The following is a 19,361-nucleotide window of genomic DNA, read 5'->3' as shown; positions in this document are numbered from 1 at the left end:
GGCTGAGGGGAGACCTTATCAATCTCTACAACTACCTGAAAGGAGGTTGGAGTGAGGTGGGGATTGGTCTCCTCTCCCAAGTAACAAGTGATAGGATGAAAGGAAATGACCTCAAGTTGCACCAGGGGAGGTTTGGATTGGATATTAGGAAAAATTTCTTCACTGAAAGGGTTATCAAGCATTGGAAGAGGCTGCCCAGGGAAGTGGTTGAGTTGCCATCCCTGAAGGTATTTAAAAGATGTATAGATGTGGTGTTTAGGGACATGGTTTAGTGGTGGACTTGGCAGTGTTAGGTTAGTGGTTGCACTTGATGATCTTAAAGGTCTTTTGCAACCTAAATGATTCTATGACCCTCTGTCACGCTGCTTTTATTAAGCATTAATACTGGCAACAGACTAGAGGATGCAGAAAAGCTGAGGTTAAAATTAAGCCACTTCATTGGAATTTAAGTCAGGAAGTAAAACATAGATGAATTTGCAAACTTTACAGGTTTGACTTTACTGCTATGGGATTTTATACTAGAATTGACTTTGGCTGGAACTTAGGAACTTGTCTGAAACCTTCCTCCTCTCCTCCCTCACCCCCCAATTTCACTGAGAGAGAAAAACTTCCTTTCTATATTAGCACCCACTTTCACCCTTCACTTCATCAACCATCTCACATTTCTGTCCTGGAAATGAAACAGAGAAGTGTTATCAATAGTTTTGTCTCAGCATTTATATTCAGAAACAAGACTGCAATAAGTCTGAATGTTTGGTTCCAACAGATGAGGGGAAAGAAGCCTTTAAAACATCTCTCCTCTAACATCTGAAAACTGAAGTAGGCTTTTCTCTCTCTTAAATATACAGTCTGTGAGAAAATGATGATGAGCCTAGGCAGCAAAGTTTAACAGAAGAATAAATCACAGTGGTACCTCAAGTTAGGTATGGGCTGAAGCAACTATGACAAAGAGAGACGCTCTAATGCTACTGAATCCCAAGGAAGTCTACGCAGACTTCCAGGAAGCATGTCAGTTAGAGCAATCATATTTAAGATGGGAACTAATACTAGTACAGTTCAGTATACTAGAAACTAGACAAAACTAATTTAATGTGAATCATTGGGCAGATGGTAGGCTGTAAACCTGCTTAAGGACAAGTGACCAATATGGAGACAAAACCCCATATTCTACTGCCAAATCTCTTAATCATCTATTTTCCTGTTGAATGTCTTTTCAGACCTTGTAGGTGAAAGAATTAAATTAAACAAATGCCAAATTTCAATAGATCAAAGATAAATGAACTTTTTTTCTTTTCATGAATGAAATAACCACCTGAAAATTTTTCTGCCATCTCTAATTATTTTGTCATCAACACGCTGCCTTGTTATGGTTTATAAAGTCCCATGTCACTACAAGCCAATAGGACATCAGCATCATCTTTTCAGCTTATGTCGCTGTTAACAGAATGGACATGAACCCTATCTGTACATACTGCCGTGAATATGAGAAGCAGCAGCAGTAATAAAAGAAAAAAATGTCAAGGGATGATAACAAAAACCCATGATGAGAATAGACTACAATTATGGCACAGGGCAAATATAGGTCAGCAAACATGCGTTGAGAAAGGATAGACAGAGTATTTTATTGCTTATCATGGTGCAGTGTTCAGTGTTCAAAGCTCTATACAGCTCCTGTCCTTTTTGCTAATGAGACACATTATTCCACAAACATAGTTCAGATCCTCCAGGCACAGTCCACTCTGCATATATCTTGTGTTTATATCCCTGGAAGAAAGTAAATACTTCAATTCTACTATACGGAATCACTTCCTTCCCAAAGTTGGGGTATGCCACTAATGTTTAAACCTATACTGAAACTTTCATAATGAGGGGACAAAATTAAAAATTTCTTTTCAGTGGTTCACAATGTTTGTACAGAGTTATAGGATTTGGGGATTTTGTTATTTTGAAGAAAACTGTGAGACCTCGTTTCCCAGAACAACTGCAGAAAAAAGAAAAGAGAAAGAAAAAAAAATAGAGAGATTTGGATTTTATTTGAGAAATTTGAGAAAATTCATTCTGTTCACAGAAATTCTAATAAATTCAAACTTCTGTGTCAAAAGATCTGCTAAGAAGAAACCAATAACGCTGACTTTCTCCTACTATTCTTAGGTGCGAGATATGAAGATATCTACCAGAAAAACAAGGTAAATTAGGAAATTTTGCTGTATAACCTACTTGCAGTTCTATCCAGAGGAAGGTAACCAGTGAGTGCGTGTATTTGTCAATACCCAAGAAATTTTAACTGTAACTGGAAATTGCAGCAAAAACCTGCCTTTCCAGGGCCTGCAACTGACAGGCAGTGGGGATACAACACTACCAGCTTCACTTCCATCACAAGCTAAAAATTTCCATCCAACTAGTTTTTAATCAAACTCTGTATTTAACATTACATGATAACACTGAAAACTTTTTAATTCTTTTTGATTATGCTGTCACTTGTTACTTATATAGAAAACTTCTGTTCCAATTTCTCCCCTTTTCCAAATTCATAGAATCATAGAATCGTCTGGTTGGAAGAGACCTTCAAGATCATCGAGTCCAACCATTCACCCTGCACTGTCAAGGTCCCTAAACTATATTGCTCAACACCAAATCTACATGTTTTTTAAACACCTCCAGAGATGGGGACTCCACCACCTCCCTAAGCAGCCTGTTCCAATACTTCACAACCCTCTCTGTAAAGAAATTATTCCTGATATCTAACCTAAATTTCACCTGGCGCAACTTGAGGCCATTCCCTCTCGTCCTGTCATTCATAACGTGGGAGAAGAGACCGACCCCCATCTCCCTACGACTTCCTTTCTTAGGTAATTGTAGAGAGAGATAAGGTCTCCCCTCAGCCTCCTCTTCTCCAGACTAAACAGTCCCAGCTCCCTCAGCCACTCCTCATAGGACAAGTTCTTTAAACCCTTCACTAGTTTTGTTGCCCTTCTCTGAACCCGCTCCAGCACCTCAACGTCCTTCTTGAAGTGAGGGGCCCAAAACTGGACACAGTAATCAAGGTGTGGCCTCACCAGTGCTGAGTACAGGGGGACAATCACTTCCCCGCTCCTGCTGGCCACACTGTTTTTGATACATGCCAGGATTCTGTTGGCTTTCTTGGCTGCTTGGGCGCACTGCTGGCTCATGTTCAATCGGCTGTCGACCAGCACCCCCAGGTCCTTCTCTGCTGTGCAGCCACAATTCCCCAAGCCTGTAACGCTGCAGGGGGTTCTTGTGGCCCAAGTGCTGGACCCGGCACTTGGTCTTGTTAAATTTCATACAGTTAGCCTCGGTCCATCGATCCAGTCTGTCCAGGTCCCTCTGTAGAGCCTCCTGACCCTCAGGCAGATCAGACACTTTTAGCAGCAATTCATCTGCTGACATTAATTACGAGCTATTTTTCTTTGCTGGATCTCTCCCCTGTGTCTAAGGACATTTTTTGCTTGAAGACTGGACAGGGCATAAGCAAGGTCAGAGCAAAACCTTATAGCTAGGTGAAAAGTTGAGGAAGATATTCAGACTGAGCCACAAGGATTGAAGCATCATACAAAGGCATACCAGTAGAGCACAGAAAGGAAATATGAAAACACTGGGGTGAATAGTGAAAGCAAACGTAGAAGAGAGAAACAGGAAAGAGGATATGGCCAGAAAAATGGGAATGAGAAATGGAAAATAAGTGAAAGGCTGTTTTAAAAAAGAATTATTTTAGTGAATAAAACAGAAATCCATTTTCATCTTCAAAACGTGTGAAAACCAAGAAGGGACTGGTGCTCTGCTATAACTATCATATGGAGCTATATGTTTATATATCACAGTTTAGCTGGAGCTACAATCTCGCCTATACTCAAAAGGCAAAGCAAATTTTGAAGAAATGAGAAATGAAAACTCCAACTCTTCTGATTTTTTTTTGGAACTAGCTCTTAGTAGTTGAGTACTTCTTTTCACATGCTCAAAGAGATACTTCTAAAGAAGTGTAAATTCAACGCATGAGACATGCAATTCGCAAAGTATAGGTGACACCCCTAGCTCTGCCACGGGCTGCTACAACAGCCCTGGGTCAAATGCTCAATATCTTTTTATATTAACATCATTACTTGAGATCTAAACTACTTATAACAGAGGCTTTCTCTACCAGACAACTCCTTACTATTTGTTACAAAGTTCATATGGTATTATAACTGTTTTCTTCCAGCGCAGAGGTGGCGATATTTCAGGAATGGATGCAATGTTTCACAAAAAAAACCTGACTCTGCCAAAATCCTTACTTAGAAGGCGTGACTGAAATAGCATGACAAATAGGGCCATAAGCAATTTTCAGGCCAAACTCTTGCTGTCCCCTTACCTCACCTACTCGAAAGGGCCTGGAACCACCTCCCAGGAGTTGCTGATTAACTCACCGTTAGAGCCAGCAGTTTTCCGTAGGTGAGATGGGCTGGGATGTGGTCGCTCTTGGATCGCAGTGACTCCACGTACCAGCGCTCTGCTTCTGGCAGCCGGCTCATTCTCATATAGGCTTCTCCTACAGGGTGAAACAAATGCTAGTGAGAATGCCCAAATTTCTCAAGACTTCCATAATTTGTTATCTCATCTATAATCTACTATGTATTAAATGGGCAGAGATCTTGAAAAGGATGAAGTGCTTTGAACACCTGCAATCACACACACAAAAAGCCTTACAGACACTTGAGTGAGAAGATTGAGTTATGACTTCATTAGGACTGAAAGAGCATGGTTGAGATGAAAGTCTAGTTGGAATAGAATCGCAAAAGAGAGCTCCAGCTGCTAAGTTTCAATCAAAGTCTCAAAATAGAAATTTTATCACATCTACTATTACATCTAGTAAAGTTACTTTTCCATCAGTCTATGTTGCACAGCATTGAATGGTAGGGACAATATGGAAAGTTTTTGCATTTAATCAAAATACATTAAGAACTTAGACTTTTTAAAAAACTAGAAAAGGTTAAGAAAAAAGTCCTGAAACTATACTGGAGGGATGGGCAAGACCTAATCTCTGAATGTAGTTAAATTAGGTCATCTGCCACAATAGTTTAAATTAGAATAGAGCATCCATAATTATAAATTGCTAGTCCTAAGAAGTCATGAATGAAATGACAAAATTGGACATTTTTCAAAGTGAAATTCTTTACTGTGCGAGGCAGGTAATGTTGAAGAACAACTGATGAATGGGATGTCAGAAACCCATATACTATCGTATAGACAATTGTAGTCTTGAAGTTTCTGAGGAAGAATTTAGCGTACAGAGAAAACCAGGCTCTTTCTCCAAGAAGCAAACAACTGAATTTCTCAAAAGTTGGAAATAAGCAATATCAAACAAGTATGTAATGGTTAAGAACAGCAGCTTTCAAGATTAACACCCTGCATTTACACAGCTCTTTCACAAGGGCTCTAGATATAAATGTGCCCTCACCCAAGCCAATGACAGACTGAAAATGCCTACAGGAGAGTCAGGATTTCATCATCTCACCAGCTGATTCATCCCAAATAGATGGCTAAGTATCTTCCCAAAATGATGAAGCCACAGTTTATCCAGTGCCAACACTGGAGGATCAAGAGAGGGCTACAGCTGATCCCAAGTAGAGGTCAGCTAACGCTGTCTCCAGGTGAGTCACTGCCCCCAGTTCTGCATTACACAGAAATAAATAGCTGTGTGGGCATCAGGGAGAGAGAGAAGGACCAATGTTCTTTATTCAAGCTTGAAGTCAACTACCACACCCCCAAAAGTCAGAGAAAGAGTTGCCACCTACATGCTCTAAGTAAAATAGAAGGAACTCTTACCATGGAAGCTACTTTACCTTAAGTATTTATAAGGGTTATGGAGGATTTTCTTGATAAAAGAAAATTGGACTAGGTCCAGTTAGATTTTTTTTTTTTTTTTGCTATTTTTGTCACCAGAGGATAGGGTTGTCAGGCAAAATGTGGCACATAAGTTTGAGTTTCAAGAGGTAGGGTGCAGTGCATTCAAAATGACCAAACCACAGACTGCAGATAAAATGAGTGTGGTGTAGAGTCAGAAGTCACACTGAGTCAAGGCTAAGGGAAGCCAACATGATTTTTATGAGCAAATAGGGTTTTTCCATAAAGGGGTGCAAGCCTGTAAATCTAGCACAGGACTTCTACTTCAAGGATTTACTGAGCATTCTGTACTCATGCACTGGTCTTGGATCTGATTACATACACAGAAGTAGCTGATGTTTCAGTCCCAGAAGTACACAAGTCATTTGATTGCTGGTTAGGGCCAAACTAAAAGAAAAATTTCAAAAAACCTAAGCCAAATTAAAAAAAAAAAAAATCCAAACAGGAAAGAAACCCCAAAAGAATATGAACACCTCCCAAAACCCATGATCAAATTCAGAAATATCAATGTCATATGCATTTTTTTCACTATGTCAGCACTCACAAATAAGTGATGCAACATTATACCTTGTTATGCACAAAACAAAGTCATGAAGTCAAGTGTTGAAAGGATGGAAGAAGTAAGAAGTCAAGCTATATGCTTCCCTCAACTCCTCTCCCTAGCCATACGTTTTATGGCAGAATGTTTAATTATTTGATTACATACTAGTTTTCCCACAGACCCCTGCTTCATTTACCATACAGGAAATGAGGAATCCATATTGCCCTTTTCTTTAAGTGGAAAATTCCAGCCCAACCTGTTACAGCTTGGCAAAGTTTCAAGCAGTTAACAACAAGATTCTTTAAAAAGTAATGTAAGCAGCCTTAAGAGATGGAGTTATTATCTGCTGGTAGTATATGCTGAATGCACTGCCAAATTTCAAAAAGATCCAAGGTTCTCATCTATTTTCTGTGATGGATTCTGATATAAGAAGAGATTAACATCTTCAGAGTACTGACAAATTCATTTTTTAATAGGTTTTAAGAGCTCAACTACTTTACAAGCTAACTTCCTGAAACTTTGAGGGTATTTCTGAGTGGCACATCTAAACGAAGCTACAATATGTCAATCTAAATGTCAAACTGTAGAGAAAGACATTTTATGCTCCTGAAAACTTTACAGGGAATTCTCTATAGCTGAACATTTTTTTTCTGAAGAGTCTGTTTTCTCCCATGAGCCCCATCATCGAGAATTGCTGTATTATAAGCAACTAGAACATGTCATTACTACAGAAGGAAGAACTGTTAGGAGTCTGTTATTAATTTCATCTTCTAAATGCTTAACAATGACACTCCTATCTAAAAAAAAAACCCCAAAGTTGAAAACTGACAAAGGCTCTGCCACCGCCATACTCAAAGACTGGAATAAAATCAAGCAACTGTTAATTGAAGTTTTAACTCAATCAAGTGCTTTTATGTTTTAGACTGATGCAATTTTAATAAAAGCTATTCCAGCTTAAGATAGTTTTCCAACAAAATGTCAGAGAAAACATGTATGGATAGACTTCCATCTTTCAGGATGCATTTGCGTGTATGACATTAAAATAAGAAAACCAGTATTTGTCATTTATGATCATGTATTTTTATTAATCTGCAACATGAATTATTTAGTCATTAGGAAATAACAGTCTCCATTGGCAGAAAATATGCAAACCAATGGTATATGTGAGGAGGTTTCTACATTTACTTTAACAATTGCTTAATTGTAAGTAAAAGTCAAAACAGAAAGGAAGATGGAGATGTACTTTGACAAGGAAATAATACACACATTCAGTCAGGATTTAAATTTCACTTTTCCATCATTTCTTTGAACTAGGAACATAAACAGGTTGCCTTAGAAAACGATGGAGAGGTCTGCATCCCTGTGTACCACAGTACCACAAGGGGTTTGTGTATTCCATAATGCAACCGTGCAGCTTCCTTGTGCAAATCAAGGCTGCAGATGCACTTACCATAAATGTACCTCTCTAGACATACAATTTCCTTCTTTCTTCCCCTAGGTACCAATGCATACAGTAATATAATAAATCTAGAAGCATAGTTTGATGTTATACTATACTGATATTTAAGATATATTGCAAAAGATTAACAGTCTTGGTGATAAATATGCAATGCATGCACATCTTCTCTGAAACAGCTGAAGCATGTGAACTTAACGAGCATCAAGTTCTGCATAGGCAAAGCATATTCTGTTTGTTTTTTATCTTTTACAGAACAATCTCCTTCCAGATTTCAAGGAATTTATTTTATTTTAAGAGGGCTTTTGATGAATGAGTGTCAATCCTCATTTACTTTGGTTGAGCAGATCCTTACAGGCCTCAATTAGCCAAAGCAAAGCCTTTGATCTGATTTAATTAGACCACTAAGCTACTTCTGAAGGAAAATACCTAAAGTGGAAAACAGATATAAATGAAGGGCAAAATAAAATCAGTCGCAGTGTGGAAAAGAGTGGACTTTGCACATCTGCTTCCTGTTGTACAAACACTTCCAGTGAAAGAAGTATATTGACACAAATAGAGGCATTGAGCTCACCTGAGATAGATGGTTTCATTTTCCAACAGATGTGCAACCAGCAGTAAATCTTAAGAGTGCAAACTAAGAACTCATAACTGAACAGGTGATTGTACTTTTTTTGCCTTTTCTTTTTGTTTACACACATTTTATTTTTTTTTGTCAGTAAAACATAGACATTATGCCAGTATAAGTTTCTTTAAAACACTCTTAACAGAAGCATTTCCCATTAGAATCGTGCCTAATCAAGATCCCTTTGGTCCAATTTCAGTATTATCATCATATTTTTGGTCTAAAATGTTATGATTACATACATTATTTCCATACAAATACCCATATATTTAAAATACAAATGTATTTCAGGCTTAAACTCTTTGTCTTTTCAGAATATTGTCTAAGAAAACACAAGCATTTCACATGAAATTACAGATCAATAGTCCAAAGAGAGAAAATTTAGAAAACCTGAGAACCTGGAAAAAAATCCCAGGTCTCAAGCATTGCGTCCACTACCCTCTCAGCAATCCACTGCTGTAACCTCCATACCCAGCTTGAATCCCTCAAACAAATAGAAAATAGGAGACATTGCAATCAGCCCAGAGATTTATACTCAGCTTTGGACAGCGGATATAAACTACCATAGTCCGTGAAGTCTCAGAGGGGGAAGGGTTAAAGTAGCAGGACGGGAGCAGGGAGGGAGAGAGAAGGAAGCCCAGCCATTTACTCTCATCACTATTGGGGTGGATTCCATTCTTATTTCCCTAGAATATATAATAAAATATATATATGAAAGAAAATAAATCCTTTTTTTTTCAACCAATCTAGTTTTAAGAAAAAAAAAAGTTTGTAATGTACATTTAGTAAGAAATTACCAGTAAAGTTTCGTGAGATGCATAGGAAGCACACTGATGACTGGAGTGCAGACAAGTGCAGGTGCCACGCTTTGCATAAATTATGATGTGGGATATGTATTTCACAGCTTAATCATCTTTGGCTCTTAAAAAGTAAGTCTTGCACAGCATGAACTGTAAAACTATACCAGCAAAAGTGTTTCTTGGAGTTCTAAATATTTGAAAGTAATTCAATAAAAAAGCATTTAATGGGAGCAAGGGGCAAATGGGATAGGAGCCTTAACAATATTAACAGGTTTGTACAGTCACATCCACCCGAAAGCATAATCAAATAAAAGGATAGTTATGTTATAATCATCAACACAGAAAGTTTCTCTGCATGCTAAGCCTTTGTATTTACGATGCAAACCTCTGCACCAGATGTAATATCTGGGTCCCTTTTCCTGTTCTGTACCTGTCTGCCACTTGCATATGATTTGTTTTCTGTCCATGTGCAATGTAGCAGATTAGCAAGGAGAAATCTAAACTCTAATCTGTGCATCGCTTACTGTATTCACTGCTGCAATGTTAGCTTCTTTTGTTACTTGCATTTCTCATCAAAAATGTTTGTAAGGCTTTGCTTTAAACATATCTGAAAATAGACAGTCAGATGTTAGCTGGCAAGGGCAGATGAAATGCGATCAAGACATTTGCCTTTATGACAGTATCTTGCCAATCTAAACCTGAACAATGCCACCCCAACATCTTTCTTGTGACTGTTTCAGTATTAAAATAGAGCCTCCATGGTCCACCTCACACACTGAACTGGCAGCAGTATGATTACTGTAGCAGGTGGGCCAGTGTGGTTTTAAAAGCAATGTAATACAATCAACTGTACAATATCAGATTTCAAGGAATGCAAAAGACATCTAGAGCAGAGGCTGATCCTTAAGCAATCCTAATATTGGCATTAAAGTGTTCAGGATCCCACGGGGACCATTTTATCTTTTGACTCAGGTTTTAATTGAAACTTTAAACAAAATATATTACCTATTTAATGCAGCTGAGCTGGACTCTGGCCTTTGTAGTGCATGTTGCCATGCCAAGCAAATTAATCTGTGTAACCTTAGCATGTACTTTTTAATTTACATCAAAGAAATATGACATAGAAAAAATAAATACCAAGCCAACCTTATGCAGCTTGCTGAATAATTATTTTGATTCCAGTTTTAGAGTCTTAATTTTTAGCCGTTTTAAGTTCTTTTTAGGAAAAAAAAAAAATGAAAAGGTTTTACTTCTTGGTACAAAGCCAGAGAAACATATGGTTTCCTTAGCTGAGTTGTTGCACACCTGGCAAAATAAATCACAGCAACAGGAGACCAAAATCTATCCTGCAACTTTTCATATACACAAACTTAGAACATCTGATGCTGGTCTTCTGGCCCTGCCTTTTGTACCATGAGTAAAACACAAAGCCAAAAGGCTGGCTTGCTTCTTGAGGTCCAACGGCACTTCTTCCTTTAAGAGGCAAGTTACTTAGAGGATGAGAGTCAGCTGGGCAGATTGGCACACCGGAGAAATGAGTCCCTGGGCCTGTCAGAGAGAAAGGCCAATAGAAGCAAGGACAGGAAAAGACGTGTAAGACAAACAGGGAAAGCAGGTGGCGTAAAGGCTTAACACTGCTGGAGTGTTAATGCTACCGCACTCGGAGCACTGGAGTTCAAACCCTAATTCAGTTTAAACAGTTTGTCTCCTGTTTATTCTCCTTCGAGTACGTCATGTACATCATACAGGGAAAAAAGTGTCCAGAAAATCTTCAGTGAAATGATTGAATAATTATTACAAATTAGAGGAAGCACTGTTTCTTTACATCACATGCCAGTATCTAGCACTGAACCAAGCTGAGCGATTGCCAGACACTCAGAATGCATCAATCACAATAACAACTGCAGCAAACAATCCTCAAACTGTGGCTATTCTTGGATTTTATGATAAGCCATGAAGATTCTTTCCACACATAGAGAGACAGGAAAGGACCCTTCCTTCCCAAACAGATGGGGAGCACTCTCTGGTTTCTCCCCCTTCTTCCCCAGCAACGAGGACATGGTGAGTGGGGACAGCTCAGAGTCAGGTTCATGCAATTCCAAGCACACGAGACAGAACTGGCCTATTTCAGTTCCTCTAGTCTCCCTTTTAAAGGCAAGTAGTAGGCAGACAAGTTTATGTAATGTTGTTTATCAAAGAAAGTGTTATAGTGAACGTGTTTATCATTTTATCTTGAACATCAGAACAGAAATAAACAATCCAGTCGGGTGCCCAGTGAAACCGTATGAGCTGCAGAGCGGATGCAGCCCTGATAACAGATGCGGTTGCCTTGTTCTGTCAACGCTTGATGCAAAGAGAAGACTGAATAGGTGTTTAGGATTTATCTCACCCAACTTGAACTAGCAAGGTCTAAGCTAATCATGTCAGCTCCTTTTACAGGAGAAGCATGCTTGCAGGGGATTATTTGTATAACCTAAAATAGATGTCTAAATTCGATGGGCTTAATTACTCTCCTTAGGTTATCTTTTTCTTTCAACACTATAAGTGAGCGTAGCTACCTCATTCCGTCTTGTCATCTAACCTTTACACTGTTACAGGTCAGAAAGACCAATCCAACTAACTGCAGTCATGTTCGCTCATGTAGATGCATTCAGGACAGCTTTAAACAAGTCAGTCTGACTCCTGCTGTTATCATAGCTGCACTGCATTCAAGTCAAGTCACTACCCGACTTGTGATCCAGCCTCTTGGATTGCCTTTGCATCATAGCCAACAAGCCACACCTCAGCAACTGGTGTGAAGCAAGTTCTGGTTTCCCTGCAACAGCTGCCATCACAACAGCAACCAATATACAAATATACACTACATTAATGGTAAGTTGTACTTTACAGAGCTCCATAATAGCCTGTTGCTCTTTGCAATACGCTGAAAGGGGCTAAAGTAATCTTACTTGACCCTAACTTACTGTGCCACTAGGACACCCATGAAGTGCCGACGGCTGCCTAAAGGAAATAGAAGTCAGAGTATGGGCTGAGCAGTGGATGGAGGAAGTGTAGCAGCAGCCAAGCCTGGGCAAAGGACTGAGCTGGCCTTTGTGTTCACTATCGCTTTGTGAGTTAATAAATGCAAATCCCAGGAACACAGTGAATTTGGACATCATAGACTGTGCTTATAAAGGAAGTCGAGACAGGCCTCCTCAACCTAAAACAGTAACCAACGGGCAGAAAAGTAAAAAACTAAAGAAACCTTCAGGTCATAGTGGTTCCAAAGGGAGCATCTATTCACGGGAAAAGAAAAAGGGGACCACAAGCCTGCTTTGTGATGGAATGACCATCACGCTAGAATCAGCTTTGGTTCACTTTGTTCAGTTCCTGTACTTCTGCAGAGCAATTTTATCAGAATTATGAAATATATGTCTGCATTAAAGAGGGCAGTCAAACTTTGGAGTTTTTGTTGCAGCACTGCAGTACTTCAGCAATCAGTATAGGACACTGACAGTAAGCAGAGGCTTAATTCACAAAGTGGTGGCTGTTGATAGTATCACCAAATTTATAGGCAAATGCTGATAAATAAAACTGGTAAAATAATAGTTCAACTAAGACTCTTTATGAACAAAAGTACATGCAATAATCAACTTGTGCATTTTAAGGATTTTAGCTATCTGCATTAATCTGATAAAGTTCAGCATTCAGGGAGAAGTAACTCTCCATTGAACTGTATGAACTGTTAAGGAACTGTTTATACTATTATTGACATTACTTTGTCACTGTGACGAGAAGTACTTAATTTAGTATTTACAGAGATTTGTAAACACATAACATCAGTTACAACTCAATTCTAAAATATTTTTTTCCTATGCCCAAGTATTTGTAAGGAGCTAATAAATGATGCCTTTCCTAAGTGAGTGGTGCCTCCTTTCAACAACTGTGTCAAACCAATTGATATCAACCAATACATTCCCTTGTATTTTAGGCATTGGGAGGGAAAAAAAAAAGCCACAAAACCACACATGCATTCTGTTGATCCTAATTGTTTCTAATTGTTTAGTTGCTCTACTTTGAACTACTTTAAAGGCATCTTACATTCTTTTCCGTCCCAGATAGAAGCTCACAGAGTCTACTGGGCTGGACACTGAGTTTGCTTAGCAGAAACACATGCCCTTCCAGAGAGAATTCCACTTAAAAGCATCTCTGGAACAATGAAGAATCTGTTCTGTTCAACATCCACACTAAATCTTATGTTATAATCAATCTCACTCCGTTTTCTATGAAGTAAATACAATTTCTGCTTAATTTCAAGAGGATAAGGTGGGAGAATTGCATATGAGGTCTCCAGATAGCAGATCAGAGATTCCAGAGGCAGAGAAAAACACCATGCGTCTAACTGTACAAGCGCTGCATGGACACTCTTAAAAATATCCAGTATCTAACAATCTCATTGTTTATTGTGCCTATCCAGCATTGCAGTTGGCATTTAAGCTCTGAACCTGGTTTGCCTCATATCTATTGAAGGTAAGTATTTTTATTAGCTAATTCATTTGAGCATCAGTTGCCTGGCAAAGCTATTTTCTTTCACCCTGTCTGACTCCTAAAGTATCTCTCTGAAGCGCTAAAAATGCACTTACCCATCATGTTGTATAAGCTCTGTGGGGCAAACTGCCTTGGCATTTTCTGTATCGCTTCTTTGTAAACCATAAGAGCATCCTGAAAAGAAACACCCAAGTGGGACAAATCATTAGTAAAGCACCAATTTCAAAAGCAGTCTTTCACATAGAAAGTAAAACCAAACTATTTCCTTCCCCAAATGAAAGGTGCAGAGAGAGAAAGCAAACACATCGGTGTCATAAATATCACAGAAATTTCACTGTGAATATTTCTCATTTACAAAAGTTTTACCAAATTCAGTGAAGCTTATTAACAAGAGATCAAATTAGTTCCAGTATCACAACTCTCTTTCCAGGTGGAAACAAAAGGAACGTTTTCTAAACCCCTAAATGACTCAGGAGTTATAAACATATATAGAATTCTATAGGCTATAGAATATGGAATAATATCAAACTGCAGACAAAGGACTTTCTGACAACTAAGCTACAGCAAGTGACCTAAAAATAAAGAAATCATTGTCTCCTGCCAAGTAATAACAAAACATAATCCTCACAACTGAAGTCTGCTTCACAGAAAAAATGAGATGGACTATAGTGTCAAGAATGCCAAAATTGGTTTCTCTTTGCAAATGTGCCGTGCCTTGAATTACTTGATCATATGTTTATGATTCATTCAGCACTAAGGGTGCTTACTGGTCAGTCTGTTGCTCTGCATCGTTTTCTACACCATCTCATTGAATAGTTGCAACTTATGAAGGCTAAAATATGCTTGGAAAAAAATCTAAGTGTATGATGAAATCAAGGCTGGGTCAGACTGCAATGAGCACAAGGCAAAAATCTGACGGTTTATATTCTTAAAATCCCTTGCACCTCCCAGGCATTGTGCTCCAACTCTACACTCTATCGGCCATACAGGCGACATGCTGCTGTTCTCTTATCTTTATGAATGTACTAGCTGCCCGTGTCTGTGTTTTAACCAATTAGTAACTGCCACCTGACAGAGCTGGATTCAGCAGACAGATGACAGAGAATCCATAGAGCTTGTGCATGCCTGTCACAATCAGGAAGAGTTATATGGATCAAAACAATGCTTAACTCCTGTTCTGAAGTATGTCTGGCAATGCAGAGAGAATTACTTTCTTTCAAATATTGCTAAACGTCAAGTGAATGTCTAGTTTTAGTAATTTCACCAGGGAGAATGAACAGAAATCACAACATGATTTGCACATGTAAATGAGATAGGATGGGTTGGGTGCAGCATACACCTACAAATATGCAAGCCACTTTAGCACTTAGGTCAAGTTATCTGAAAATAGCACATAATGGGATATTTTTAATCACTGAGGTTCTGAATTCATAGAATCATAGAATGGTTGGGGTTGGAAGGGACCTTAATGATCATCTAGTTCCAATCCCTCTACCATAGGCAGAAACACCTTCTACTAGATCAGGTTGCTCAAAGCATCATCCAACCTAGCCTTGAACACCTCAAGGGATGGGGCAGCGACAACAACTCTGGGCAACCTGTTCCAGTGCCTCACCACCCTCAATGTAAAAACTTTCTTCCTTATATCTAATATCTTATATCTAATATCTTATATCTAAGTCTACCCTCTTTCAGTTTAAAGCCATTTCCCCTTGTTCTATCAATACATGCCCTTGTGAAAAGTCCTTCTCAGCTTTCTTGTAGGCCCTCTTTAAGTACTGGAAGGCTGCTATAAGATCATCCCGGAGTCTTCTCTTCTTCAGGCTGAACAACCACAACTCTCTCAGCCTGTCTTCATAGCAGAGGTGCTCCAGCCCCCGGATCATCTTCGTGGCCCTCCTCTGGACCCGCTCCAGCAGCTCCATGTCCTTCTTGTGTTGGGGGTCCCAGAGCTGAACGCAGTACTGCAGGTGGGGTCTCAAGAGAGCAGAGTAGAGGGGCAAAATCACCTCCCTCGTCCTGCTGGCCACGCTCCTTTTGATGCAGCCCAGGATATGGTTGGCTTTCTGGGCTGCCAGCGCACATTGCCGGCTCATGTTGAGCTTCTCATCCACCAGCAACCCCAGGTACTCCTCCTCCGGGCTGCTCTTGTTCCAACTAGATCTTATTTTTGAAGACTCAAAAGCAAACAAATTGCATTTTTTCAACTAAAGATGGACAATTCTATTTTGAATTAAAAAGCCAGTACATTTTAGGTTGGATGGTCTGTAATCAGGCTATATCCTTTGCATACCAGTCATGGGGACAAAGTCAAAGAGAATGAATTCAACGATATCAGATGTGACCATTGCTAATGTTGACTCTGACACCAGAATATCACACTGCTAATTAACATCGTCATGTCTGTGCCTGTAGAGAATAAATATTCTCCGTAGAGAATGCTAATCTTAATTTGGTGAAATTCAATCAATTTGTGCCTGTCATGTATTTTGAAAGTCTGGATGGAAGTAATAGGTATTATTTATGTATGAAGGTTTTAACACGATGTTGTAGACAAATCTGGAGTCTTACCTCATAGTGTCCTTGTTCATGAAAAAGTTTTCCTAAGTTATAAAGACAGCTAGTAACAGAGCTTTTATGAGCATGAGGATCTTTCAAATTTTCATCAGGGATCTCTGAACACTTCAGGAAAGTCTTCCTGGCTTCCTCTGTCTTCCCTTGGTTCATCAGGATGATACCAGTATTTAAATAGGCAGCTGTGAAGAGGCAAAAAATGTTATCTTTTAATCGCGTTCCATTATGTTTTATCTCATCTTTGTTTTACTTGAAAGTAATACGTGAAAGGGATCCCATGGTTATTTAATTTGGCTTTTGTATAATATAGATCAATCACTGATGTAAAGAGAAACATATAAGAGGTAAAAGTTCAGAGACCAAGAAAGGAAGAAGTGGCTACAAAGACTGAAGAAGGAGGGAAGGGAACACTGGATAGGCAGGGTGCACCATTTTGTTCCTCTTACTAGAAATGTATCAAGCATATAGTGTCATTGTTTGAAATGTTACAAAATATATACAATGTTTATACATATATCTGTGTGTATATATACATATATACAAGGTTCAATACTTAAGCTACAAAAGAGTCAGCAACTTTAAAAAGCACCCACTTATTTCTGGAATCTATGACCAGCAACATCCTATGGATTATTTCCCATTTTCCCCAGGCAAGAAAGCAAAAATGAAAAGGGCTTCAAAAATATTTATATTTTTCACCCACACCACATATCATAAAACTCAGGGACTGGCTGTAGAAACAGAAAACAGGAGCCTGAAAATTTGGGCAGTAGCATCTATGGCTCACCAACCCAGACCAGAAGCATTTTAGGTTCTAGCAGTGCTGCCCAGCGTTAACTCATTATCTGCTTCTTCCCTGCACCACATTAAAGGTAGTTGTTGACTAATAAACATTTGCTTTCAATTGAAAAGTGCAAAATTTCATCTTTTGCTTTCCAAATGAAAAACTTCTGGAAAAAAAAGAAAGCGTTATTAAAGAATAAGAAGATTTCCTTACAAAAAAAAAAAAAAAAAAGTCGTCAATATTATGCAAGCTTGTATAGTTGCAATACTTACAAGCTAGTGTGGGTCTGCTACCAATTGCCAGTTTATAGTAATGCAATGCCTCTGAAAACCTGCTGTTTTCTTGAAGTAGTAATCCTCTGCAGAAGGACAAAAAAAAAAAAAAGAAAGAAAAGGAGAAGAGAGGAAGGTTACTTCAAAGAGTAACGAGATATAACAACTGCACGTTACTAACAATTCAGTGGGAAAATTATTTTGTGTGAAAAAAGGATTAATTCACAGACATCAGGTGCATCCATATGGCTCAACAAGCAGATGTAAATGAAACAGTTTTGGCTTTCTTGGAAACCAGGAGATTTATTACTCAATTGAGAAAATGGTAGACCGTGAGACTTTTTAAAGTGGATGGACTATGGTGGAGCTATTTGTCACTAAGTCATCCATGTTTAGCGTGTTGTCTTTTCTTGAGTTGAAATAAGCAGATCTTTTTCTAACACACAGTAAAGTTAACCACCTAACACTTACCTTAACTAGTCCCCTTGTTGAGTAATTTCACTAGATTATTCACTGTACAGCTAAGTGCTTACATCAGTTCAATTTTTTTCTGTCTTCTTTCGGTGAATAACTTTTAATATTAACAGAGCTTACATCTAGCTGGTACTGGCAGTAATACAAGCAATCAGAGAATAACATCCAGGACACTTTTTGGCATAGTAACAAAGTTTTTAACTACTGTCAAGTGTCTTGCAGGTGGCAAGAGGTATGATCATTAGGATAGTAATAACATTTTCTAAATTTTCTAGAACTTAAATTTTGGTTACTGTAAACATTTTTATAGACTGCAATTACTCCAAGGGAAAACAAACAAATAAATAAATAAATAATAATAATAATAACAACAACAACAACTATTATTATGCTATTTTGATCCAATATTTCTATTAATAGCAGTAGAAGTAACACAAAAATAAATGAGTTGCATGGTCTGACATTTAAGCTGCTTCTAACTTTTTTTTAAAAAAACCAAAAACATTCTTACACACAATTTTGGGACAAATTTATCAAAGAAATTCCATTCTTAGTTTAGTTCTGGAATAAATAATTTCACATATTAAGAGAAGTAATACTGAAACTGGTCAACTTGAACAACATTAAGTATTTTGGTAAGCATATAACATCTGTGCTTTTTGAATTAAAAGAGCTTCTATTCATAATTATTACCAAATTCATCTTCTGTGTTCACTATGTGCTCTAGTACTGGCACTCTTGGTTAATTACTTCATACTTCAGGGTGGCTGTTTTTTTTTTCCCTACTCCTCTTTCAAAAGACTTTTTTTCCATTGTTCCATTAACAGACATTGTGTGTCTCTCTCATGTACAGATTTTTCTAATATATATATGTAAATATATATATAAAACCAAGCTAATTAGGTGCAAGATTGCATGCTGAATTCCAGCAAATTATTAGTGTTTTGTTTCTATTTGTTATGAGGTTTGCTAGAAGAAAAAGAAATATATTTAAAAAAAGGATATATTCTAGAAAACCTTGACAAGGCACGAAACTGCCTCTTCTCCATGTGAAATTGGTCCTGATTGATCGCTGGTTTTCCCTGTGGCTTCAGAGAGTACAGAAATGAGCAGATTTATGAGTCTTTAGTTCTAGTTTCAGATTAAACAAAGTCAGGAAAAGGCTTAAAGGAAAATGACAAAATAATTTTAGTTGAATAAAATTAACACTTAGTAGAGTATGCTTCTGAGATAACGGGCTTGGATGTTCACCTATGAAGGCATAAATAGATATTTAAACAGATAAAAAGTTATGATGATGAACATTTCATTAAACTAGAAAAGCATTTCTGAATTTCAAGGATATTAGAAGACTTTAAAGAGCAGATATATTTCACTTCCAAGATGAAAAATCAGATTGTCTCTAGCTTT

General features: G+C 38.2%; 1 protein-coding gene across 2 annotated transcripts in view; it reads right to left on the bottom strand.

Moving 5' to 3' along the window:
* The window catches only part of TMTC2 (transmembrane O-mannosyltransferase targeting cadherins 2), a 264,093-nt gene that overhangs the window by 56,919 nt on the left and 187,813 nt on the right, over positions 1-19,361 (bottom strand). For both annotated transcript variants that reach the window (XM_086610426.1, XM_086610427.1), the window contains 4 exons: positions 17,478-17,563; positions 16,419-16,603; positions 13,943-14,021; positions 4,422-4,543 (listed from right to left, as the gene is read on the bottom strand). In XM_086610426.1, coding sequence (XP_086466552.1) covers positions 4,422-4,543; positions 13,943-14,021; positions 16,419-16,603; positions 17,478-17,563 — 472 coding nt within the window. The remainder of the gene's footprint in view (positions 1-4,421; positions 4,544-13,942; positions 14,022-16,418; positions 16,604-17,477; positions 17,564-19,361) is intronic.

Source organism: Tauraco erythrolophus, chromosome 4 (assembly GCF_009769465.1).
Source record: "Tauraco erythrolophus isolate bTauEry1 chromosome 4, bTauEry1.pri, whole genome shotgun sequence".
Lineage (NCBI taxonomy): Eukaryota > Metazoa > Chordata > Aves > Musophagiformes > Musophagidae > Tauraco > Tauraco erythrolophus.
The sequence above is the reverse complement of the archived record's forward strand: the minus strand, read 5'-3'. Positions and strand labels throughout refer to the sequence as shown.